The sequence below is a fragment of the Hypomesus nipponensis genome, chromosome 18 (genome assembly GCF_054491055.1).
Source record: "Hypomesus nipponensis isolate SF chromosome 18, ASM5449105v1, whole genome shotgun sequence".
Taxonomy (NCBI): domain Eukaryota; kingdom Metazoa; phylum Chordata; class Actinopteri; order Osmeriformes; family Osmeridae; genus Hypomesus; species Hypomesus nipponensis.
Window position 1 is genome coordinate 21,967,501 of NC_140378.1, and position 25,587 is coordinate 21,993,087.

Genomic DNA, 25,587 nt, shown 5'->3' on the forward strand with positions numbered 1-25,587 from the left:
TCTACCCTTACAAAAAAGAAGTATACTTCAAGTTTATTTTGTAAGTATACTTAGTATAAAAAGTATACTATTATCATGTTACTTAAAGTATACTAGCAGTGTACTTATTTATATACTTTTTTGTACTAAGTAAACTGAATTGGCCCACTTTTTAGGTCATTTAGTACACTTTAAAGAACACTTGTAGTGTATTTCAAGGTTTACTTTTGAATACTGCAAAGTAGCCTGTGTAGTGCACTTTCAGTTCATCAAGTATACTTCCCAAAGTACTTCAAAGTATACTTTGGAATACTCTAAAGTAACCTGTGTAGTGCACTTTGAGTTCATGAAGTATACTTCTTAAAGAACCTCAAAGTATACTTTCAAAAACTTTCAAGTGCACTTTCATTTAAAGTATGTACGTCAACAAGTAACTTCTAAATGTAATTCTACTATTATTTACTAATGTTTTTAAATGTTTATGGGCCCCTCAAACGCCTCAGATTTTGAGTCACTTGGCGAGAATGGGGCCCTCATATTAGTTTATTGCTGATTCGTAGCTCTTTACTGCATACTCAATAATGCTCCCAGAATCCAGCTGTTCTTATCAAATGTAACAGTCATTTAACTCATTGTTACAATGGTAAACCAGCACAACAATGACAATTACCACGCAACAAAACTCTACATTCTAAGCAGACACATTTAAAAATGAAATTCATGAAGTTATATGTGTATTTCGAACAAACGGCAAACTTGTCAGCAAATGTTTACACTATTTACCGCCTTGCATCATGGGAATTGACTAGCCAATGAGCCACACTATCTCCATTATTTCACGTCGTTATTTCATTCTTCAGACAGTTTGACAGTATAACCTTCAAATTCTCAAGTAGCTTTTTCGTTTTTTTCCATTAATACTCCAATTGATAATTATTTGTATAAGAGTATAGGGTTTCAGAATGTTTTAGCAGTAATTAAGGTTACAGCTTCAGTAACAAAAAAAGATTCAATGTGCTTTGCATTAGATTTTCATAGACATGAATAATTAGAATGAGATGGATCTAAAAAATGTAACCTGTAATGTACTTTAAAAATATTTTGACTGTTTTTGCTGTAAAATAATAGAAAACATACATCCTACTCCAGAAAAAAATGTATACCATTTTCTGTTTCTAAGCATACTTCTTAAAAGTATTTTCAAAGCATACTTAAAAGTATATTAAAAGTAAACTATGTTCTAAGTATACTTCTTAAAAGTATATCAAAAGTGAACTAAAAGTGTACTATCCATATTTAAGTATACTTATAGTATACTTTAATATACTTCTTTTTTGTAAGGGTAATTAGAGTTGAACATTAGTTAGCTCTAGCTCTAGACCTTTTAAAGAATCCCTTGGTAACTCAGCCTCTGCCGGGTAGAAAGGGACATTTTTTGAAAAAATACAAAAGTTAACACCAACATTTAGTGGTAAAAAATCCATTTTTATGTTGACAAAACTATTTTAGATATAGTATAAGTTTAGCTAGCTTGCAAATACTAAGGACAGCCTACCAAAGTTGAGTTACTCAATGTCGATGCTAGCTAACGTTAGTTTGCTAACTGTAGGCTATATAACATTTCACTGGGTCTTGCAGCGCTGCTTGATTTACTGAAATTATGAAATGTTATATTCTACTAGCCATTTGCCTACTTTAGCAAGTCACAGTATTTTCCACCCCTGATAGTGTAACTGAGACGAAAGAGTAAATAATTTCTCTTTCAAGTAATAAACCCCTGTCTAAGTGTTGAGCATTAAATTAGCTGCACGGTCTGTGATCTTACATTTACATGTAGTCATTTAGCAGACGCTCTTATCCACAGCGACTTTCAGTAAGTACAGGGACATTCCCCCCAAGGCAAGTAGGGTGAAGTCCCTGTACATGGCTCGACTCTTGATACAGATCAGAATCCATCATATCTTGGACACAGTGGCGGTTCTAGACAAATTTGCCTGGGGGGGGCCAAGGGGGGGGGCAGTGTTTAATCAGAGGGGCACATAAAAAACGGAAACATATTTCAACATTAAATACTTTAATTTGACTTTACATTAAAATCATACAAACGGCTCTGGCTCTCCCTCTTCCAGCTCCTTGGCTCTCTCAATACCTTGATATGTTTTTTTATTTAGTGGGGCAAAAAAAGCTGCAATGTCCCTTCCTCGTTTCATAATGACTAGAAGAAGAAAAACTGGTAAAAAAATAAAATAAATAAATTGTGTTTATTTTTATTCAGTCAGCTCAGGGGGGCCACAGGGGGGGCCAGGGACATTTTTAAAGGGGCTCAGGTCATCATTCAGTTTTTTTTAACAAAGCAGCTGATATTGCCAAAAGCGACAGCAAGCTTGTGGACTGCTGAGTCGCTTTCACTCCAAAATGGTGGAAATGTAGCGCTGCTACTGGGCACTGGTGTTGCAATGGAGAGTTCTATTGGCTTTCACTTTTTGTCAATATAAGTTCTTTGCCTCAGATAACCCAAACCCACATAGTCTGGGCCGCTCAGGTTCAGTTCCTGCAACAGCAACCTTGTCACCTTAGATAACCCTAACTTAGTTACCCCTCATATAAACCCAACCTTTTCACCTTAGATAACCCTAACCTATTTACCTCTCATATAAACCCAATCTAGTTACCTTTTATATAACCCTAACTTAGTTACCTATCATATAACTGCTAGATACCTAGTTACCCGTCATATAGAAATGAAAACACACCTGTCTTCTCTCACAATCACAGCACTACCATAGAAACACTTCTGACACATGGCAAAGCATCGAGCACTATCATAGCAACACTTACACTGCTACCATAGCAACACTCACAGAGCATCCATAGTAATACTCCAAGAATGACCATAGCAACATTCACTGCATTACCATAACAACACTTGCAATGCTAACATAGCAACACTCACAGCACTTATATTGGAATACTCACTTTGATATTCTCAGCTATGATATCTGGATCGTCACACAGAGACTCCACAAAGAATACCTGGAAGGGCAAAACACACAGCCTGGGTTAGCAACACACACAGAATGGGTTAGAAACACACAGCCTGGGTTAGCAACACACACAGCCTGGGTTAGCAACACACACACACACAGCCTGGGTTAGCAACACACACACACACAGTCTGGGTTAGTGTTGGAAAAATTGAAGATGTAACACATTTATCCGGTATAAGAATGATTCTGTGTTCAGCATTCCTTGTGTGCAAAGAGAGGCCTACCCCCAAATCTGAACTTTGCGTAACACGAGGCATACGTAAACAAGGTCACTTGGGCGGACCACTCTCTTACTGGATAGGCCATAAAAGATGTCTGGCCTTATGTGTTAGTTGAATCATATGGTCAAGTTTGGAAGGGTCAAAGAGCGCACACGCACACACTTAAACACGCATGCACACACGCACGCCAGGTCTATGCAAGGGAGCCAATGAAGAAGAGCCATGGGACATTTGCATGCCTTTGTCTTAGCCAATCACTGTAAAGAGTGGTTCTGTTTAAATAGCTAGCTAGCACAACATGCTAGCGGACAAACTTTGTATTGCGATCAGACTTTGTCTCCTTGCTGGCAAGCATTAAACCATTCATTCACTTTCTTTGAATCCAACAACTGTGCATTATTTGAGAAATTATCCTAACAGTTAGCAACACACACAGTCTGGGTTACCAAGACACACACAGCCTGGGTTACCGACACACACACAGCCTGGGTTACCAACAAACACACAGCCTGGGTTACCAACACACACACAGCCTGGGTTACCAACACACACACAGTATGGGTTAGCAACACACACACAGTCTGGGTTACCAACACACACACCTTGTATCCGTTGTCCTTGGCGAAGCCGAGGATGACGTCTCTGCGTTCTGTTGTGGTGTTGGTGGCATCAAACACCTGGGAAGGGAGGATAAGGGAGGAGCCACAGTGATGCTAAAGGTCAAGGGGTCACCCTGACGGTGATGCTAAAAGTCAAGGGTTACCCTGAAAATTATGCTAAAGGTCAAGGGGACATCCTGAAAATTATGCTAAAGGTCAAGGGGTCACCCCAGAGCTAGGCTAGACTCACCGCCACCTGGCCCTGCTTCTGGGTGAAGTAGGAACACACGTCCTTTAAGGCACTGATGGCACAGGCCCTGGGGGAGGGGGAAGCAGGGGGAAGAGCAGGGAGGAGGGGGAAGGAGCAGGAAGGAGAGGATATGGGATGCAGAGGAGTAGGGAGAGACAGAGATGGGGAGGGGAGAGACAGAGATGGGGAGGGGAGGGAGAAACAGAGATGGGGAGGGAGAGGCAGAGATGGGGAGGGGAGGGAGAAACAGAGATGGGGAGGGGAGGGAGAAACAGAGATGGGGAGGGAGAGGCAGAGATGGGGAGGGGAGAGGCAGAGATGGGGAGAGGCAGAGATGGGGAGGGGAGAGGCAGAGATGGGGAGGGGAGAGGCAGAGATGGGGAGGGGAGAGGCAGAGATGGGGAGAGGCAGAGATGGGGAGGGGAGAGGCAGAGATGGGGAGGGGAGAGGCAGAGATGGGGAGAGGCAGAGATGGGGAGGGGAGAGGCAGAGATGGGGAGGGGAGAGGCAGAGATGGGGAGGGGAGAGGCAGAGATGGGGAGGGAGAGACAGAAATGGGGAGGGGAGGGAGAAACAGAAATGGGGAGGGAGAGGCAGAGATGGGGAGGGGAGGAAGTACATTACAGGTTACATTTTTTTGATCCATCTCATTCTAATTATTAATGTCTATAAAAATCTATTATGCATTGCACATTGAATCTTTTTTGGTATTGAAGCTGTAACCTTAATTACTACTAAAACATTCTGAAGCCCTATAATCTTATACTAATAATTATCAATTGGAGTATTAATGGAAAAAAACGAAAAAGCTACTTGAGAAAGAAGCAGACGGAAGGGTTGCATTATGCATTTGAAGGTTATACTGTCAAACTGACTGGAGAATGAAATAAAGATGTGAAATAATGAAGATATTGTGGCTCATTGGCTAGTCAATTCCCATGATGCAAGGCGGTAAATAGTGTTAACATTTGCTGACAAGTTTGCCGTTTTTTCGAAATACAAATGTAACTTCCTGAATTTCGTTTTTTTAAATGTGTCTGCTTAGAATGTAGTGTTTTGTTGCGTGGTAATTGTCATTGTTGTGCTGGTTTACCATTGTAACCATGAGTTAAATGACTCTTATATTTCATAAGAACAGCTGGATTCTTGGAACAGTAACGCTTGAGCAGTGAATAGCTCCTTTCAGCTAAGAATCTGCAGTGAAATGTTGTGAGGGCCCTGTTCTCACCAAGCGAGTTAAGATCCGAGGCGTTTGAGGGGCTCTAAACATTTTAATACGTTAGTAAGTAATAGTAAAATTAAATTTAGAAGTTTTCTTCTTGAAGTACTTACATTAAATGAGAAAATGCACTTGAAAGTTTTGCTAAGTATACTTTGAGGCTCTTTAGGAAGTATACTTGATGAACTGAAAGTGCTTACACAGGTTACTTTAGAGTATTCCAAGGTATACTTTTAAGTACTTTAGGAAGTATACTTGATGAACTGAAAACTTGATGAACACTACACTATAAGTGTACTTTAAAGTGTATTAAATGACCTAAAAAGTGGGCCAATTCAGTTTACTTAGTACAAAAAAATATATTAATAAATACACTGCTAGTATACTTAAAGTAACATGATAATAATATACTTTTTATACTAAGTATACTTACAAAATAAACTAAACTATAAGAAGTATACTTATTTTTTGTAAGGGTTGTTAGCCTTAGAATGTGGCTGTAACATCAGCTCTGCAGCTAACAGCCCAATGTTGCTAATGTAAAGGTAGATAGCATCAAGTATACACACACTGAAACGCGAGAGACAGTGTAGCCTTCTTTGTTATTTGGATAACCGTTCTACTGTTGGTGTAATGACGCACGCGATATCCGCCTTTCCCCTTATTGAAATTACTATTAGTGTGCACCTGTGCAAACCTGGGTGATCAGATGAGACTAAACATGTTTAGCTTCTATCTTCTTGCACCTGGAATATATACAAAGTAATAAATTGAATACTAATTTGACCTTGTCGTCTACACAGGCCAGCACCCCCCCACCCTCCACCTTGCCCCGCCTCTCCCCTCCTCATTAGCATTTAAAGCTACAGACACAGAAACCCCACGTCTTGAGGAAAGCTCATTGTGGGACTGCTTATAATGGCTGTAATTCTGCACCAAGGCTGAATTTTGGGAAAGAGACTTTAGATACAGTATTAGGGGACCACTAAGGCCTATATAAAAGCAACCAAAAACAGCATGTCATGGGACATTTAAGTAAAAAACTGTCCGACTGGCTGATGCCCCATTAACTCGCTGTTGGTCATACTTGCGTATCTTCATGGCCTCCTGGTTGTCTGGTCTGAAGAACTCATAGTTCTTGTAGGAACGTGTGGCATCCCGGCGGTACTGGCCAACGTTGAACACTGTTACAGAAGTGACATCACAAGAAGCTGGTGTGGATCCAGGGAGGTTGTACCATAAGCTACATCTGGTGTTAAGCTAGCTAGCTCCTAGGTCCAACCTACCTCTTAAGTGTTTATCTAACCAGCTCTTAGCTACAAGCTACCTCTTGTGTTTATCTAACTAGCTCCTAGCTACGAGCTACCTCTTGTATTTATCTAGCTAGCTCCTAGCTGCAAGCTACCGCTTGTGTTTATCTAGCTAGCTCTTAGCTACAAGCTACCTCTTGTGTTTATCTAGCTAACTACAAACTACCTCTGGTGTTTAGCTAGATAGCTTCTAGCTCCAAGTTACCTCTGGTGTTTAGCAGAGCTGCCAACTCTCACGCATTGGTCTTGAGACACACGTATTTCAACAAGTTCAAACGCTCTCATGCCACACCTTGTATTTCTCACGGTGAGAAGGCAACTCCAACCAAGTAGTCCTACATTTACTGGGGGGGGGGGGGGGTTGCTTTGTGTGAAGCCACATTTTGGGTGGCCCCACCAAATCTAACTAGGTTTTTTGAAACGTTGGCAGCCCTGGTTTAGTTAGCTAGCTCCTAGCTACAAACTACCTCTGGTGGGAACTCCTATCCAGTTGAGGTATCTGGTCAGCTTCTTGGAGATGTAGGTCTTCCCCCTGGCCGGCAAACCCACCATCACAATCATTGTAGGAGAGTTGGTGAACTGGGGCACTGAGGCTGAGGAGCAAAACACATAACAGTGTGTAACACAGATCTCCTCTTCACTCATCACACACCCAAAACCTGAAAAGGAATCTGCTACAGATCATCCTGCTACACACTCATCCTGCTACTGACCAACCTGCTACAGACCCAACCTGCTAAAGGGCCAACCTGCTAATGTACCTCTTTCATCAGTCCAGAGCCCAGCCCTGCTGTCTCCTTCACCCCTTTGCTCACTCATTCACCCCCCTGTTCACTCCTTCACAAGGCGATTTCATAGTGGGAGAGTTCCTAAACAATACATGTCATTGCAAAGAGACACACACACACACACACAAGCACAAACATGTACACACATGACACACACACAGACTTTGCCCCTCGGGGTGAATGCCCCTCAGGTCTTTCAGTAGGTAAACGTGGATTACACATTACACACCCCACATTACACACACCACATTACATACTAGATGACACACACACCACATTAAATACACACAATTATATACACTCACAACACACACTGAATACACGCACCTTCATCCAACATGCATCACACCTTCTTCAAATTCCAAATAACACATGCATGTGTGTGAGAGTTGTTGGTGTGTGTGAGAGTAGCTTGTGCGTGTGTGCATGTGTGTGAGAGTAGCTTGTGTGTGTGTGCATGTGTGTGAGAGTAGCTTGTGGGTGTGTGCATGTGTGTGAGAGTAGCTTGTGGGTGTGAGTGGTTGGTATGTGTGTATGTGTACTCACAGCCTCTGCGTCGGGTCAGCTTACTGTTCACCCAGATCTTCTCTAGAGGGTTTTGGGTCAGTTTAGTCTGGTTCTGCCTTGATATCTGAGACATGTTTTCCCAACAACTGGGTGAGTGTATATGTGTGTGTGACTGAGAGAAGAGATGCAGAGAGATATCGAGAATGATAGATTGTGTGTATGTGTGTGGGAGAGAGAGAACAAGCGTGCGTGCATGTGTGAAAGTGAGAGAAAGTGAAGGAGTGACAGTGGCTTTATCAACACACAAAGATCAAGGGAGGGCTTTTTTGAAATCACAAGCTCTTGATTGGATAAGCCAGCTGTCATTAATACATTTCAGCCTATAAAGTCCACAGGAAGGGGGGCTGTGGACGTTCACCTACTGAACCTGGTGCTTCTTTGTATTTGAGTTTCTAGTATAGCTTTTCTAGTAAAGAGCTTCTGGTAAAAAGAGTTTCTAGTTTAGATATTATTGTATTGATTGTATTCTAGTCTTGAGGTTTTCCAGGTCTTCTCTGAGGGTTTAGCTCTCTGTTGACTGTGAGGAACTGTTGTCCTGTTCACAGTAAACAGCTCAACTATAGAGTAGAGCTACACCATGACAGTAGAGCTACACCACGACAGTAGAGCTACACCAGGACAGTAGAGCTACACCAGGACAGTAGAGCTACACCATGACAGTAGAGCTACACCAGGACAGTAGAGCTACACCAGGACAGTAGAGCTACACCACGACAGTAGAGCTACACCACGACAGTAGAGCTACACCAGGACAGTAGAGCTACACCACGACAGTAGAGCTACACCATGACAGTAGAGCTACACCAGGACAGTAGAGCTACACCATGACAGTAGAGCTACACCAGGACAGTAGAGCTACACCATGACAGTAGAGCTACACCAGGACAGTAGAGCTACACCATGACAGTAGAGCTACACCAGGACAGTAGAGCTACACCAGGACAGTAGAGCTACACCAGGACAGTAGAGCTACACCATGACAGTAGAGCTACACCAGGACAGTAGAGCTACACCAGGACAGTAGAGCTACACCATGACAGTAGAGCTACACCAGGACAGTAGAGCTACACCACAACAGTAGAGCTACACCATGACAGTAGAGCTACACCAGGACAGTAGAGCTACACCATGACAGTATAGCTACACCAGGACAGTAGAGCTACACCAGGACAGTAGAGCTACACCATGACAGTAGAGCTACATCATGACAGTAGAGCTACACCAGGACAGTAGAGCTACACCAGGACAGTAGAGCTACACCATGACAGTAGATTCTTTAAGCGAGTCTTTGATCCGGTGCTAGAGATTATAAACACTTCCCTTAGAACTGGCGTATTCCCAGATGCCTTCAAAACAGCTGTTGCAAAGCCCTTATTAAAGAAACCCAAATTGTATAACAGTCTACTTGCAAATTACAGAGCAATATCAAACCTTCCATTTATTAGTAAAGTACTGGAAAAGATAGTTTTAGTCCAATTAAATTATTTTCTTGAAGAAAATAACATTCCGGAAGTCTCGCAGGAAATATCCCTGTACTGAAACTGCTCTCACCAAAATAATTAGCGACCTCAGACTAAATTCTGATGCCAATAACGTCTCGATCCTTATTCTTTTAGATCTCAGTGCAGCATTTGATACCATTGATCACAACATCATAATCAATAGACTGGAAAAGCTTATTGGGTTAATAATAATAATACATTTTATTTATATAGCGCTTTTCAAGGTACTCAAAGTCGCTTCACAGGGTTGACGGATAGTGTATTGAACTGGATGAAATCATATATCACAGGAAGGAAGTTTTATGTTAGTTTAGGAGACCATAGGTCCAAGAAACATGATAACTGCTATGGGATTGCTCAAGGAAGCTGCTTAGGTCCATTACTTTTTTCTCTTTATATGTTACCACTCGGCGACATAATCAGAGAACATAACATGAATTTCCATAGCTTTGTGGAGAACACACAACTATATATATCCACTGAACCCAATGATGCAACGGCCATCAATTCCATTACCAGCTGCCTGTTGGCAATAAACAAATGGATGAATGATAACTTTCTTAAAGACTAAACTGAAGTCCTATTATGTGGCCCCAAATCCAAAAGAGAGATGCTTACTAAGAATCTAGGAGGTTTAACCCCCTGGCTTAAGCCAGAGGTGACAAGTCTCAGTGTAATCCTGGACTCAGATTTGAATTTCAACTCTCACATTAATAAAGTGACCAAAACTGCATTCTTTCACCTGAGGAATATAGCAAAGGTACGACCATTCATAAACCAAAATGACGCAGAGAAGTTAATTCATGCTTTTATATCCAGCCGGCTGGACTACTGTAACGCACTTTTCACTGGTCTTACCAAGAAAACCACTGAAAGACTACAGCTCATTCAAAATGCAGCTAGATTATTAACCAAAACTAAAAGGAGAGAACACATTAGTCCTGTCCTAGCTACTTTACACTGGCTCCCTATTACCTTCAGAATTGACTTTAAGGTCCTTTTCCTCACATACAAAGCTCTACACGGACAAGGACCTAGCTACATTGCTAACTCTCTTATAAACTACACACCAGCTAGAACACTGCGATCATCAAATGCAGGCCTATTAGAGGTCACCGGAAGCAGTCATAAGAAGATTGGTGATGCAGCCTTTGCCAATTACGCCCCAAAACTATGGAACAAATTACCCATAAATATTAAGGAAGCAAACACGCTAGACATTTTTTTAAAGACAGCTTAAAACCTACCTTTTTACCAAAGCATTTAACAATTTTTTATCTAAGAAGAGTTTTAAAACTTTTAGTAGTTATATTATTGTTTTTATAGATTTGCAGTCAGAAACTGCAAGTGGCAGCTCGGATCTAAGACGGATTCGAGAGACCGCAGATAGAGTGCGGCTAGTCTGGTTTGTTATATGTTTTAGATCTATTACTTTTATCACTTGTATTATTGTTTTTTATGTAAATGTGTTGATTTTATGTAAAGCACCTTGAGCTGCAATTCCTGTATTAAATGTGCTATATAAATAAAGTCTTACTTACTATTTCTGTGAAAAATGTCACACTATCTGTATTTATTCAACAAATGTGTAGACCTATTATCTTATCCTGTGGGCTACTATACACTATATAACGAAAAGCATTCGTCTTCACCACAGCACTGAAACTGCATTAGCTAAGGTAGTCAATGATCTATTATTAGCCTCTGACGCGGGCTCTATCTCTGTTCTGGTTCTTCTAGACCTTAGTGCAGCATTTGACACTGTGGATCATGAGATTCTCCTGGAGCGTATGGAGAACTATGTTGGGATCTCTGGTACTTCACTTCAGTGGTTTAGATCGTATCCATCTGATAGATCACAATATGTCCACTATGATGGTTGCTCATCCAGGAGCACTACTGTAAAATACGGAGTACCACAGGGTTCAGTTCTAGGCCCTCTGTTATTTTCACTCTATATGTTGCCTTTAGGAAACATAATTAGAAGCTCTGGGGTAAATTTTCACTGTTATGCAGATGATACTCAGCTATACATGTCCATAAAGCCTGGAGAATTTCCACATGCTATGGAAAAATGTGTTTCCGGGTTGAGAACTTGGATGACAGCAAATTTCCTTCTTCTTAATTCGGATAAAACCGAGGTTCAAATTTTCGGCCCTAAAAAATACAGAAATAATTTATCCAATCTGACCTTAAACTTAGATGGTGTCAAAGTATCTCAAAGCCAGTTGGTAAAAAATTTAGGAGTCACATTGGACCCAGACCTTTCGTTTGAGTACCATATTAAACAAATCACCAGAACTGCATTTTTCCATCTATGTAATATTGCCAAAATACGAAAATTCCTCTCAAAGGATGATGCTGAAAAACTAATACATGCTTTTGTTACGTCCCGATTGGACTACTGCAATGTGTTGTTCTCTGGCCTCCCAATTACCTACTTGAAAAATTTACAGCGGGTACAAAATGCTGCTGCTAGACTATTGACAAAAACAAGAAAGTTTGATCATATAACATCTACTCTTATCTCTTTACACTGGCTCCCTATCCAAGCCAGAGCTGATTTCAAAGTTTTACTACTAACTTACAAATCTCTACATGGATTGGCACCACTGTCCCTCTCCGGTCTCCTTGCACCCTATTGCCCCGCAAGGACTCTAAGATCTCAAGATGCCGGCTATCTGGTAATACCCAAAATTAAGAAAAAAACTGCTGGAGGTAGGGCGTTCTCATATAGAGCACCTCTTCTCTGGAACAAATTACCTGTCTCAATTAGGGAGGCTGATACTGTTTCGACATTTAAAACTAGATTAAAAACGTTCCTGTTTAGTCAATCCTATGATTGTTAAATGTGTGTACTTTCTATGTAAACCTGGGGTGTGCGTTTGCCTGTGTGTATCACATGTAACTTTTAAATTGTAATTTTAGCTTATGTTCACACTGCCCATTTAAATGTTACAAATAAAGTAAACCTGTTATTGTATATTGTTACTGTAATAGTTCCGTTGCTGTATATTTTAATTGTTATAGTTTACTAGTTGGAGACAATGGGGGGCTGGTTGTTTTCATCCTTATTCGTATAAATATAACCTATTTTAGAGTTGTTTCCCCTGGAACAGATTTCATGTTCCAACCAAGGGGGGCTGTCGCTGTCTTGGTGTGTGGGGCTGCATCAAATACCCTCTTAGCTTTGTTAAATTGCTGCACTAGTCCACACTTGACCGGTGGGGATCTCATTCTATTACGACTGAATCTGTTAGCTGCTCCTGGCATTCTCTAATCCCTGTTCTCCTCTCTGTCCCCCCCACACATCCCTTGTGGTGTGGGGGGTCTGAGCTGTCAGGACCTGCCTGGTCGTCGGTCTACCAACGCTGGACCAGGTCGTCAACCGGAAACCAGCCTCCATGACGGCCAACAGCGATTTTCCAGGTCCCATCCAACGTCTATAAAGCCGAACAATGGATTTTTGGTGTTTCAAAACCCATTGACACTGTATGACTATGTTTAGCTTGTGTTCTGCTCCTCTCTCTTGCCAACCGTCTCTGGAGGAGGGGATTCCTCTCTGAATTGCTCCTCCCAAGGTTTCTTCCATTTTTTCTGGGAGTTTTTCCTTGTCTTCCTTGAGGGTTTAGGTTGGTTGAGGGGCAGTTCTATGGGCGTATGTGAAGCCCTCTGTGACATGCTTGCGTGTAAAAAGGGCTATACAAATAAATTTGATTTGATTTGATTCAAAGTTGATATCAAATTATGAGATGGAAATAAATACAAGGGAGGGGGTAGCCTAACCTACAATTTCTGGGAAAAAATCTGGGAAAGTTTACTTGTGGGTCGCCCCATTTGTGCGTAGTGTCCGACAGTGCTGCTATCAACTACCAAATTAACATGAACACTGCTGATACAGCTCTGCAGCTAACTATCTAACCTACTTTAGTAGTGATTCTCAGCCCTGATTCAAATAAATGGTCTTACTAGGCTTCGGCATTGCTGGATAACGACCCATTCATTTGAATCAGGAGTATTGGAGCTAGCCTGGCTCTGCCCTCCTACGTACTTCCGCTCAATTTGGATTTTGCTTCTGTACTAGGTCTGGGATTTCAGTGCATCAGTAGGTTTTCAGAAACATTTTTTGTAGGTCCAATCAGCAAACAGAGGGAGTGTCTGTGAACAATGATGTTAATGTCGTGCAGTCATAATTTGAGTTGAAGTTCAGTAATGGTGGTGGAGAAAGATGCGAGCAAAGCTATTTTGCAGCTGTGGCAACGCTGCAGAATATCCATAAGTTAAAGCCGGAGCAAGAACAATCCTGGCTGAGTTTTGTTGGTGGTCATGACGTTGTGGCCCTCCTCCCCAGGGGGTTCAGGAAAAGTTAGATTTTCCAGCTTCGGCAGCTAGTTCCGTGGTGAAGGAGTTGGCTAAGGCAAACGCTAGCGATTGGCTATGGAAGATCAAAGTGGCTCTGGGCAGATCCAATAGTTTTAAACTTCCACAGAGTACCCGCCTTCAAGGAAGTTAACACTTGTCAATGGAGAGATCCCAGACCCTCTGTACAAATGAAATATACGAGGGTCTGGTTAGGACCAGGCTATGTTGGAGCACGGAAATATCTAAAACATGCAGGACAGGGGGCCCATGAGGACCAGGGTTGAGAATCCAACGTTGAGTATCAAAATGTAGCACTTTACTTGAGCACATGCATCACTGACATAGTTCCATTACACAAAACTTCCCGCCCCTAACTGCACATGCGCAGTCATACTTAACAAACTCCCCCTTTTTCTTAAGGAAAACATTAAACAACTCAGTTTGCAACTTAGTTCACTAAACAAACATTTTTCTCACATCAGTCTCTTTGATTTGTTATCCTGTCCTGTCATTCTTTAAGTTGCCATACACCTTCCTTGAGAGCCCTCAACAGGACAAGTGCTGATATTCCTTTCTTTGTCAAGCAGTCAGCGAGCTGTTCTTTGGATGCTGACCACATGATGTTTTGAATGGTTCCAGATTCAATGAGTTCTTTGACATTGTTGATCTCAAGACGCAGTCTCTTCTCAGTAACTGATTTGGTGGACTTAACAGCATCAAGCAGTGAGTGATTGTCAGTTACACATAAGATAGGTAGACCTCTGTGCTTGCAGTCGCCTACAGCAAGTTCTGAAAACAGTGTGGCTAAGAATATTCCATTGTCAATGCCATCTGCAAGAGCCAAAGTCTCTCCTGCCAAAGGGCTCCTAACAACTCTTCTGATTCTTTTTGACTGCCAGCAAATAGGTGAGAATCTTCCACTTTCTCCCATAAGCAGGATAAGATGCCCACCCTGAGTCCCTCCATCTGGAAGGTTGCCCATTGAAGAATCACTGAACACAACTAGCTTCAAAAAGCCATCTTTTTCTAGGTATTGGAACTTCAAGGTCACTTCATCAGATTTTAGCCTCCTGACCAGTTTGTTTATACAGTGCAGAGTCTGAACAGTTGCATGTTTTGTACTGGAAGCCAGGATGGATACATCACACATTACATCAGGCCTTGTTTGTCTTGCGACCCATAGAATCTGTCCAATCTTTGACCTCAGCATGTCAACTTCCTTGTCTGTTAAAGGAACCTCTCCCTGAGTAGCTCTAGCTGCATGCACTGGAATGGTTTGCATATTCTGTATGTAAGTACTCTGTTGTACCTGTATCTTGTCATCTATAGAATTCAACTTTATACAAATGTAGTTGAAGGTGTCATGCTCTTCTCGTCCTACTTGGAAAGCTACTTTCAAACATGGTATGTGCAGAACTTTCCTGAACCTCCCCAGATAAAGTCATCCACATGGCAAGCGAGGACTCCCATTACATTATAGGAATCATCCAGCCAGTAGAAGACTGCTGGGTCGACTTGTGACAAGACAGCTCCCAACTGATACATGGTGTCTTTCACTTTATTGTACCAATAAAGAGAGGCGTCTGCTAGTCCGTAAACACATTTCTTCAGTTTCCACAGAATTCCTTGGCTCTGAGTCTCTGGTGGTGGACGAATGTAGATGTTTCGAGTCAATTCTTTGCCCTGTAAAAACGCTGCTTTAATGTCCATAGAATTCAGTTGCCATTTCCTTTGACAGATGGCTGCCAAGATCATTCTTAGAGACTCAGAGGCACATGTAGGAGAGTCCTTTGGTAACTCATCCCTGTATTTCTTCAAAACCTCTAGCAACTAGTCTAGCTTTAGGTGCAACGCCATCAGGAGTGTCTTTCAATGTACACACCCACCATGTCGAGATGCATTTTTGACCCTCATCGCTCACTTCTTCAAAGACGTCATTCTCTTTCCAGTTACAAAACATCATTGTCCATCAGAAGAATGTCATCTTCATAACTGTCTGTGCACAGGTCAGCATGCTCAGATGGAGCCATGTGAACATTCTCCATTTGACTCAGATTGACTGATCCTGTAGTACCAGCAATTTCCTCTGGTCCACTGTATTGCATATTAAACCAGTCTCTGTTTTTCCCAGTGGCCTTTCCTGCACGGCCAAGAATCTTTCCCGTTACTGTTTGACCACTTACAATGTCTGTATACGTCACTACTTTTCCAGCTTTCAGCTGCAGTCTTTCAGGAGATTGTGGCTGTCTGTAATGTATCAGTTTGTGCACACCCATCCTGCTCAGATTGTTGTGCTCAAAGTCAGGTGAGTCAGAATTTGTCGCCATCTCTTCCACACTGTCCATGTCACAGTTTTCGTATTTGAACCCAGAGTGTGGTAACATTGTTTGTCCTTCGGACACTGCCTGCTGAGTTTCATCTTGTTGAGTTTCCATGTCTTCCACCACCATCGGCTGAGTATCTTCAATCTTTCATCAATCTTTCTCAGCCTGGAACGATGTACACGGACATATGTGCCGCCGTGCCTCGCAAAAACCACTACACCGTCCCAATGACCACACCTGGACCTTTCCATTCCATGCAATTCCGTTTGTAGTAGACCTTGTCCCCGTTTCTGTACTGCTCATCATTAGGCCGCAGTTGTTTACGAAGGGTAAGCAAGTGAAGGTGAAGGACACAACCTCATTTGGCACAGCGGGGAATCGATCCGGCAACCTTCTGATTACCAGCCCAACTCCCTCACCGCTCAGCCATCTGACTCCCTTCTTATTTTCAACAGGATTTCAGTGAGGGTTTGGTTATGTCTTTCCAAAAGGCCATTACTCCATGGACTGCAAGCTGCAGTGGTCTTGAGTTCAATGTTGAATTTTTCAGCCATATCCCTTATTTCTTCATTGTTAAATTCACCTCCATTGTCACTGAAGAGTCTTTGGGGAGGCCCATGTACACTAATCCAGCGATGAATGACATGCTTCACAATTTCTTTAGGCTTCTTGGTCGTGACAATACTCCCCGTACTGAAGCGTGGTAAGTGATCAATGATATGCAGATACCACGCTCCTGGTTCTCGCTCATGCAAGTCGACAGCAACTGTCTCATTGTAAGTTGAAGCCATGGGTAGACCCACAGGTGGCTTTGGCTTGCTGTATCTAATGCATGTTTCACAGTTACTAACGATTTTTTTAGGATTCCAATGCATTCATCATCACTATTACCTGCAGAGTCCATTAGTCTTTTCAGTTTCTCTACTGAAGCATGTCCGAATAGTTTGTGCAGCTTCAGCAGAGTCTTCTGTTTTCCCTCTGTAGTCATATTTCCAGTCACAGTGAGAATTTCCTCCTCATCGTGAATCTCACTCTCTTCAGGACCAACCTCAGGTTTTAAGTTCACACAATAGTGGCCTGAAGAGGTTAACTCAATTTTTCACTGGCTGCTTAAACATTACAGCTTTGTCATGTTCAATGTCCAACATAGCACCTGCTCTTTTCAGTGATGCTTTGCTTAAGAGCAAAGGGATGTCTACTGGAACAACTTCAGTGTCTATATGACTTTTCATTTGACCTATCACAGCTGTAATTTTCACACTCTTCGTAGAACGGACAAGTCTGCCATCACCAAACCAGAATACTCTGGCACTTTCTTTGGTCTCCAGTTTGGCTAACTCACGCTGTTGTAATCCACTCACATAATGATCAAGCCACTTTTCTCCACATACTATTCTGGTACATGCTGTGTCAAGGACAGCTGATCCCAAAGCCTCCACCATGAAGATCTCAGAGTCTGACAATAAATCATTCGAAAATCCACATTTTGTGGTAACCCCTCAACATCCTCCGTACATTTTGCCTGCTCATTTTTGTGGGGACAATCTTTTGCCCAGTGATAAGTGCTTTGGCAGACAGCACAGTGTGATCTTCTCCCGAATTTGTCAAATGGATTCGAGCCTGGCACAGTCCTCTGATCTTTAAAACTTGACCTTGCATCACGTCTCCCGGTAAATCACGTGTAGTGTGCACAGTCCGGATCATTTGATCCACTCCTTACGGTGGCGAATAATCACCGAATATTCTCTTCAAGGCTGATTTCATGTCACTAAACGTGAGGTCTGAACAAGCGGTAAGTGCTAACTGTTTGTCTTTAACAACAAGTCCAGCTGTATCAAACATCTTAAAAGCTAATACAAAATCTGGAAGCTTCATTTTTAACTTGCTCATCGTATTGTAAATCCATTCGAATTCAATGATGTAATCCAGCATGGACACTTTACTGTCTCGCCTGATGTTGTCAAACTCCGTGTACGCCTCATATTGACGGTCTTTCTCCTCTTTCAAAAACACGGCATCCAATTTCTGCAAAAGCGTTGAGGCCATTCTCTTTGTTCAAATCGACCGCGGCTACTTCGAAGGCTGCGTTCCTCGCCCTCCCTGTTAGCGATAAAGCCACCGCCAAGGCCAGTTTCTTCGCATCCAGTTCGGTGGCTAGTTTCCAAATTTCAACTTCATTCTTCCAACTCTCATATGATTTCCTCTCATCAAACAATGGGGGCACCTTGTAATTGTTCGACGACATCCTCTGCTACCAATGTTAATTCTAACAGACGACAACGTTGAGTATCAAAATGTAGCACTTTTTGTGCACAAGCATCACTGGCATTGTTCCATTACACAAAACTTCCCGCCCCTAACTGCACATGCGCAGTTATACTTAACAACAGTACTATCAGAAACACTAAGCTGGCTAACTCGTACATTCATCAAGACTCAATTGTTTTCTGACATCTTACAAAGTCAAAGCTGGAGTCACCAGAAGATTGTCTGTGGAGACAGCAACTCCAATCCTCAACAAGCAATTTTGCCTTTTTTGTGCCCCACTCTGCCATTTTTGTTTAATTTTGTCAGGCGATTATTTAATAGAGACAGTAGGCCAGAAAAGTTTTGGCTTTATATTTGAGTTGTAAAGTCAGCCCATCAGCCTGTAGTCATGTGAAAGTCTCAACTGGGGGAGAACAAGCGACAGTGCGGAAGAAACCTCTTGCAAATGTGCAATTTTATCTATGTAAAATTACCACCAAGGGATCGTAATACCCTTCGTAATAAAGTTCTCAAAGTGTTGTCCGCCACTGCCCCCGTAGTGGTCCGTGACGGCCACAAGTAAATTATTGCGACATTTCTAACATACAACTCAGAACGAACAAAACACAGTGAGTAGGAGCCTACTAAAATGGGCTGCACACATTCCGCATTCTGACATCGCAGCCTCTGCATGGGTTGTACCATGTGAGGGAGTTCATCCCTCCCAAATAGAGTTGGTTGAGTCCATAGCCCATCTTTTCAGAGGGAGAAAGACAGAGATGGAAACAAAGAGAGGGAGAAGACGGCAGAGATGAAAGCCTGTATTGAGAGACTGTTTTTATTCCGATTCTGCAGTTCTTATGGACAAGGATAAGAGATAATCAGATATCATCAACAGCAGGATATGATGTGCATGCACAAACCAGGCAACACTACACATTCAATTCAAGCAAAGTCTATGTAATACACTGAGGCCAGTGTTGAGTGGACTGCTTGACAATCCCGACACGTTGAGCTTTAGCAGTTAGTTGCTCAACCAGTATCGCCTTGCCAGTGTGTGTGTGTGTGTGACTCACCGTGGGGTCGCTGGAAGCGGGGTATCCTAGGCGCGCACCCCGTCTGCTCAGTCATGTCTTGCGTAATCTCCGCCCAGTTCATATTCTGATTCTATTCTGGGCAGAACGCAGGTAGTGCTCAATGGTGAGTGAGTGTGGGCATGTTTTTGTTTGTGTGATCGGCTCGCGGAAGGTGCAGGCTGTTGTCATCTACAGAGCAGAATGGATCCTGTCCTCAAAGCCTACCACATTGGTTGTTCGCCGGATTCAGCCCCTAGATCCACCGGCTATGTAGACGTCATAAGGGGCACAGGACGTATCCGCAGTTTAACCTCATAGTACCGATGTGTGAGCTCCCCTCGTGTGGGTTTCATAAACCGGAAGATACATGCTGCGGACGGCCCCGCCTCCCACTCCTCCCAACACGCCCATGAGACACCTTCATACCGATGCTGGAGACAGTGTTCAAGTTTCAGGTTTAAGTTTTGTAACAATTATTGGAATTCTTTGGGCCTGCTCACCTCCTCTAGTGGCCTGTCTAATCTCTGATGAATCTGCCAAATGGATTCCTAACGTATATGAACTGCTCTACTCATTGTCAATGTGAAACAATACAAACAATAAATAATATTAAAATTGAAAAATTGAATGATGTTGAACGACACCCACAAAAACTCCCATTGGCAGGTGAGGATATGTAATATGTTTATTACAGGTTAGATACAGCGCATAATGCAACAAGCAGGTACAATATCAGTATACCTAAACACTGCAACATCCTGTGTGTGTGTGTGTGTCTCCAAACCCAACCTCGTCCTAAACACACACACACTCCCAAAGTACCGCAGATCTCACTCCTCCAAGGTCCACAGGGTAGAACTGACCTCTCATATTTCTGCTTTTTGTTATTATTTTTAACTCAAGATTTTATGTAGATCTTTTTTGAGTGTTTATATTAAGAAAAGAAGGCTTCAACAGGCAGATAGACATACCATTCAGACAGACAGACAGGCAGGCAGACAGTCAGCCACCCAGACAGGCAGAGAGATAGACATAATAAAAACCAGCCAGGCTGGGACAGCATAAAGGAGGAGAGCCCTCCTCCCCCCATCGTGTCTGGTCACGGCTGTTATGAGGATGTTGCGTATTGGTCAATATTTTCTGCTAATTCTCTAGCGCTAAAGCAACAGATGGTGAGCAGGTCTTCCTCTAGGCTGCTAGCCAGCCCCACAGGACTGCAAGCATCTGATAAACTACTAAAACTAGGGGATCAAAAAGAACAGAGTTCAGTTTTAGTCAAAAGCAATTGGGGGAAAAATGACAATCGTTAAGGTTCTATGTACATTCAGAGAATTAACTTCTGCTCCTCTTAACCTCAGTTTACCTGTACCTCCTTCCTCTCCCTCCCTCCCTCCCTCCCTCCTCCCCCTCTCTCTTCTCCTTCTTCCCCCTCTTCCTCCTCCTCCCTCTCTCCTTCATAGGAGCCTTCTTCTTCAGTTTAGCTACAGGTGGCTCCTGGATTTGTTGAAGTAGGCTTCAAACAGTGTGTTTGCATATGTGTAAGTGTCGATGTATATGGAGGTGCTTTAATTTGTGTGTGTGGGCGTTGGATGGATGGGTTGGTGGATGGATGGGTAGATTGATAGATGGGTGGAGGGATGAAAACAGAGTGAGGAGGAGGCCAAACTCTCTTAAGGCATATCTCTCATCACTGTATGTCTGGGTTTGAGATTGAGAGCATGCATGCACTCACACACACGCGCCTCTGAGAACATGCATCTTAGGTATAGGAAGCTACTGGCACACACTGCTCACTAGCCTGACGTTGTCATACTCATAATTGTAGTCAGAATATGAGTCTGAAAACTCTCCGTTGGGCTGTGACTATGGGGCGTGTTTCAACCGAACTCGTAAAACAAATGCGTCTTCGCTCAATTGGATAGACCTACAACCAATCAGAGCAACGTAATTTGTTGTTTGTTGAAAATGAATTCAACCCAAGGGCTCTTTCGTGACGTTGTTGATTACATTACTGTTGATCATCTGTCCATCATCGTATAAAGCCCGCCCTGGCAATTTCATTGGTCCGCCCAGATCTTGGTTTTATGTAGTTGTTCCCAATACGAGACCCTCCAGACCCAACTTCCCGACCAAATTTTTTTGTGGGCGGGGAGAAGTTGGGCTGGCAGCCAGGCTAACAGCTCACAGTAAGTCATTCCAACCACATTCTCACACACTAGCAAAGACACAGGAAAAGACTGAAGACACAAGAAAAATGATAAAGCACGTGTAAAAATGTATGGAAAATTGATTTCATGGTAAATTAATATTGGTCCCAAAAAGCATCAATGACATGGTCTTTAAGATGTTAAGTTTGTCACTGCTCTCTCTCTCCATCCTCTCTCTCTCCATCCTCTCTCTCTCTCTATTCTCTTTCTCCATTCTCTCTCTCTCTCCCTCCATCCTCTTACCCTCTACCTCTCTCTCCTTCCTCTATCTTGAGGGCATGACACAGCTCTAGGACAGTGCTCATGACTAGAACTGAGAGAGGGGGTTTGCCAGTGTGTGTGTGTGTGTGTGTGTGTTGGTCAATCATGTGTAATTGGAGAGAAGGCAAGACAATATGTAAACAACTTCACATACACCTGTGAAATGCACTGGACTTCTGGGGTTTGTTGATGCATCAGTGTGTGTGTCTGTGTGTGTTGGCGTCAAAGGCAGTTGAGTCAGTGTAAACTGGTCAGTTCCTGACTGTCTTGATCCAGGCAGTATGGTGTATTTAAGTGTGTGTGTGTAAGAGAGTGAGTGTTTGTGTGTGTGTTAGTCAGTGTATGTGTGAATGTGTGTGTGAATGTGGGAGCGTGTATCTAACTGGGCATATTAAGTATGGCCGAGAGGGAGGGAGCCAGAGGAGGGGGAGGGGCCGGATTCTCAGGGGAGGCAGGGCCAGAACTCTCATTGCCGTGGGGAACAGGTCCTCTTCCGCTGTACTGGCCAATGAAAGAGCCATCCTCGTTGAACTGGATGTCCACGCTGTCTCCGTACTCGGCCAGGGAGTCATCGCTGGGCAGCTTGCTGTCCGCGCCCAGCGAAGGGCTGGCCGAACGCTTCTCATCCACGTCACTGGGACAGGCAGGAGGGTCATGTTAATACGCATACTGACAGACATGATGGTATTTATACTACAGAGTTCATAGAGACAGAAACAGAAAAACCAAGGTAGAGAGGAGTTAATAAGATAATCACAGAGGAAGAAAGAGACACTGAGGAGAAGCAGAGGTTAAATCAGCTGAAGCGCTCACCTCTCCAGGGATCTGCAGAACCCAGCATGGAGGAGGAGAGGAAGAGAAGAAGGATTGAAGTAGGGGAGGATGAGGAGGGTAGAAGAAGAGGGAAGATGGAGAGGAAGCAGAGCAGCTAGGTTGTTCAACAGGACTTGCAGAGCAGTCTACCTAACTTAAGAGTTAAGTTATTAAGGACTGCATAGTAACTATGGAATCCTGCAGTACAGAAACAGATACTCGACTAAAATGTTCTTAATTACAGACTGATTAAAAGCTCTGTCCAATCATTGATTATTTTAAAAAGAGGTTCTGTCTGTAAGTAAAAGTAAAATGTTCTTGAAAACTGACACAGAGCAAGGGTCTAGAACACACATCAGGACAGAGGGGAAGGTTCTAGAACACACATCAGGACAGAGGGGAACGTTCTAGAACACACATCAGGACAGAAGGGAAGGTTCTAGAACACACCTGTATTCCCCAAACGTCTCGTCTTTCATTGGTCGTGCTTCAGAGTCCAACTGCCCCTCCTCCTTATCTTTCACTGTTGGACAGACACTGGTTACACACACTACACACCCATACAGACACACTATACACACAAACACACACGACACACCCTATTACAGACACTATATTTACACTTATGCGTTTAGCGGACGCTTTTATCCAAAGCGAATTCCAAGAGAAAGCTTTACAAAAGTGCATAGGTCACTGATCATAACGAGATAGCCCCAAACATTGCGAGCCGCCAAAACATGAAGCATAAATTGTGAAAACCAAATAAGTGCCAAAGGGAAGAACCATAAGAGCATGCAGTTAAACAAGTTACAATTAAACAACATGAAACTCAAAAAGTGCAAGTGTACCTTTAGAAAAACATTCAACAGTGTGTACAAGAATTTAAATCTGTTACAACTAACCAACAAGAGCAACAAGTCCCTCAATAAGAGTCATTGTGATCCTACACTATACACACAAACACACACTACACACCCTATACACACAAACACACCCTATACAGACACACTATACACACAAACACACACTACACACCCTATACACACAAACACACTACACACCCTATACAGAAACACTATACACACAAACATACTACACACCCTATACAGACACACTATGCACACAAACACACACTACACACCCCATACCGACACACTATACACACCTCCACACCCTCCAGCATACCTGCGTATTTGCCTCCCCTGCTGCGCTTGATGAAGCAGAGGACCAGCAGCAGCAGGACCAGCAGCACCAGGGCGCTGATCAGGCCGATGAACCAGCCCTGCGTGGCAAAGCCCTCCAACACCTCCGACAGCTCTGGGGAAAAGAGACCAGTCAAACCCTGACCCTTGACCCCTGACAACTCTGGGAGGTCAAGTAAGTGCTTAGTGTGTGTATGTGTTTGCTGTCAAACGATTAAAATATTTAATCGCGATTAATCACACTAATGTCATAGTTAACTTGTGATTAATCACAATTAATCGCACATTTTTATCTATTCTAAATGTCCCTTGATTTCATTTGGTCCCATCCTTTTTCAAATGCTCTTTAATGCTCTTATCAACATGGACAAGTGGTTCGGATTGCTTTGTGCAAATATTTTTTTTATTGAAAACAAAATTGCAATCGCCTGGCTTTGACGAGGGGGCGGAGAATTCGCATCAGCTGTGTGCTTGGCCATCAAGTTGTATTTCAGACTGGACGTGCTGCGATGATAGCTCAGTTTACAACGACAAAACATACAGATCACTTTGGTCATGTCAAGGGAACCATTTGGCAACTTTTTAAAAGTAAACCATTCAGAATCTTATTGGCATCCATTTCGGCGTCTCGCGCTCGCCATCCACTCAAAACGTAACGTTAACCTACAACCAGAGAATGTCTAATATCTGTAAACGGGCTCTGCTACTACTCTTTAGCCGGCTCGCAAGCCAAACAATTGTGTGGCGTGCCTGTTGTTTTGTTTCCGGTCTAGCTAGATCCGGTGTGGTGTTGTAGTTTTTCTAAAGTCGGTAGTTGTTGTTTGCTTAGCCAAAAAGAGCGTTAATCGTGCGATAAAAAAATGTATGCTGTTAATTTGGGTTTGCGTTAACGCCGTTAATAACGCGTTAAACTGACAGCACTAGTTTGCATGTATGCATGTTTTGTGCTTGAGTGTGTGTGAATGTGTGTGTGTGTACACACCTGGTCCAGCGGTCTGTATCTCATCCTCCCAATGGGTGTGGTTGTCATGGGTGATGAGGAGGCGGTACTGGGTCCCAGGCTGGAGGCCCATCAGCAAATAGGATCCCTGTGTTGAGTTCACCTGTTCTGATTCCTCCCACTCACCCCCAGCTGCACCAAGAAGAGAAGAGACCACATGAGCACAAAGCACACATGGTCAAGGATAGTCAGCCACCTAACCCTAACCCTCAACCCTTCTCCTCCCACTCCTCCCCCCTTCTCCTTTCTCAACCCTCCACCCACTCCTCCTCCCCCCACCTGTCTTGCGGAGGTAGAGGAAGTGGAAGGCGTGGTTGCGTTGTCGGTCTCCAGGGACCCAACTCAGGTTCACACTGGTGTCTCCCGCTACCATGCTGATATTGGATGGAGGGGCTGGGGGCAGGGGGGCAGAGAAGGGAAGAGGAAACAGAGGCAGGGAGGGAGAGAAAGGAGGAGAGAGAAGGTGGACAAAGAGAAAGATACAACCTTCAGTATCGGTGAAGCAATTAGTGAACAGATAAAAAGGTCTATACAATACAAAGAAGCCTAGAAGAAGTCTATAAAACAGTCTATAAAGCAGACTATACCCCAGTCTATAAACCAGACTATAGAC

The 25,587-nt window shown here is 43.1% G+C and overlaps 2 protein-coding genes across 7 annotated transcripts in view; both read right to left on the reverse strand.

Moving 5' to 3' along the window:
• LOC146252745 (6-phosphofructo-2-kinase/fructose-2,6-bisphosphatase) overlaps positions 1-8,204 on the reverse strand; it is a 15,950-nt gene extending 7,746 nt beyond the window's left edge. For 2 of the 6 annotated variants that reach the window (XM_084679749.1, XM_084679745.1), the window contains exons 1-6: positions 7,960-8,186; positions 7,093-7,218; positions 6,403-6,499; positions 4,097-4,163; positions 3,850-3,924; positions 2,956-3,012 (exon numbers count right to left, since the gene is read on the reverse strand). In XM_084679749.1, the coding sequence (XP_084535875.1) occupies positions 2,956-3,012; positions 3,850-3,924; positions 4,097-4,163; positions 6,403-6,499; positions 7,093-7,218; positions 7,960-8,053 (516 nt within the window). In that variant the 5' untranslated portion in view covers positions 8,054-8,186. Of the gene's footprint in view, positions 1-2,955; positions 3,013-3,849; positions 3,925-4,096; positions 4,164-6,402; positions 6,500-7,092; positions 7,219-7,386; positions 7,495-7,959 lie in introns of all 6 variants that reach the window. The other 4 variants (XM_084679747.1, XM_084679748.1, XM_084679746.1 and 1 more) reach the window with 4 other exon arrangements.
• Positions 8,205-21,749: 13,545 nt separating this feature from the next.
• Positions 21,750-25,587, reverse strand: part of LOC146252746 (neural cell adhesion molecule L1.1-like) — a 33,397-nt gene continuing 29,559 nt past the window's right edge. Inside the window, exons 24-28 of the mRNA XM_084680970.1 lie at positions 25,254-25,367; positions 24,957-25,106; positions 23,958-24,089; positions 23,223-23,295; positions 21,750-22,593 (exon numbers count right to left, since the gene is read on the reverse strand). Coding sequence (XP_084537096.1) covers positions 22,338-22,593; positions 23,223-23,295; positions 23,958-24,089; positions 24,957-25,106; positions 25,254-25,367 — 725 coding nt within the window. The 3' untranslated portion in view covers positions 21,750-22,337. The remainder of the gene's footprint in view (positions 22,594-23,222; positions 23,296-23,957; positions 24,090-24,956; positions 25,107-25,253; positions 25,368-25,587) is intronic.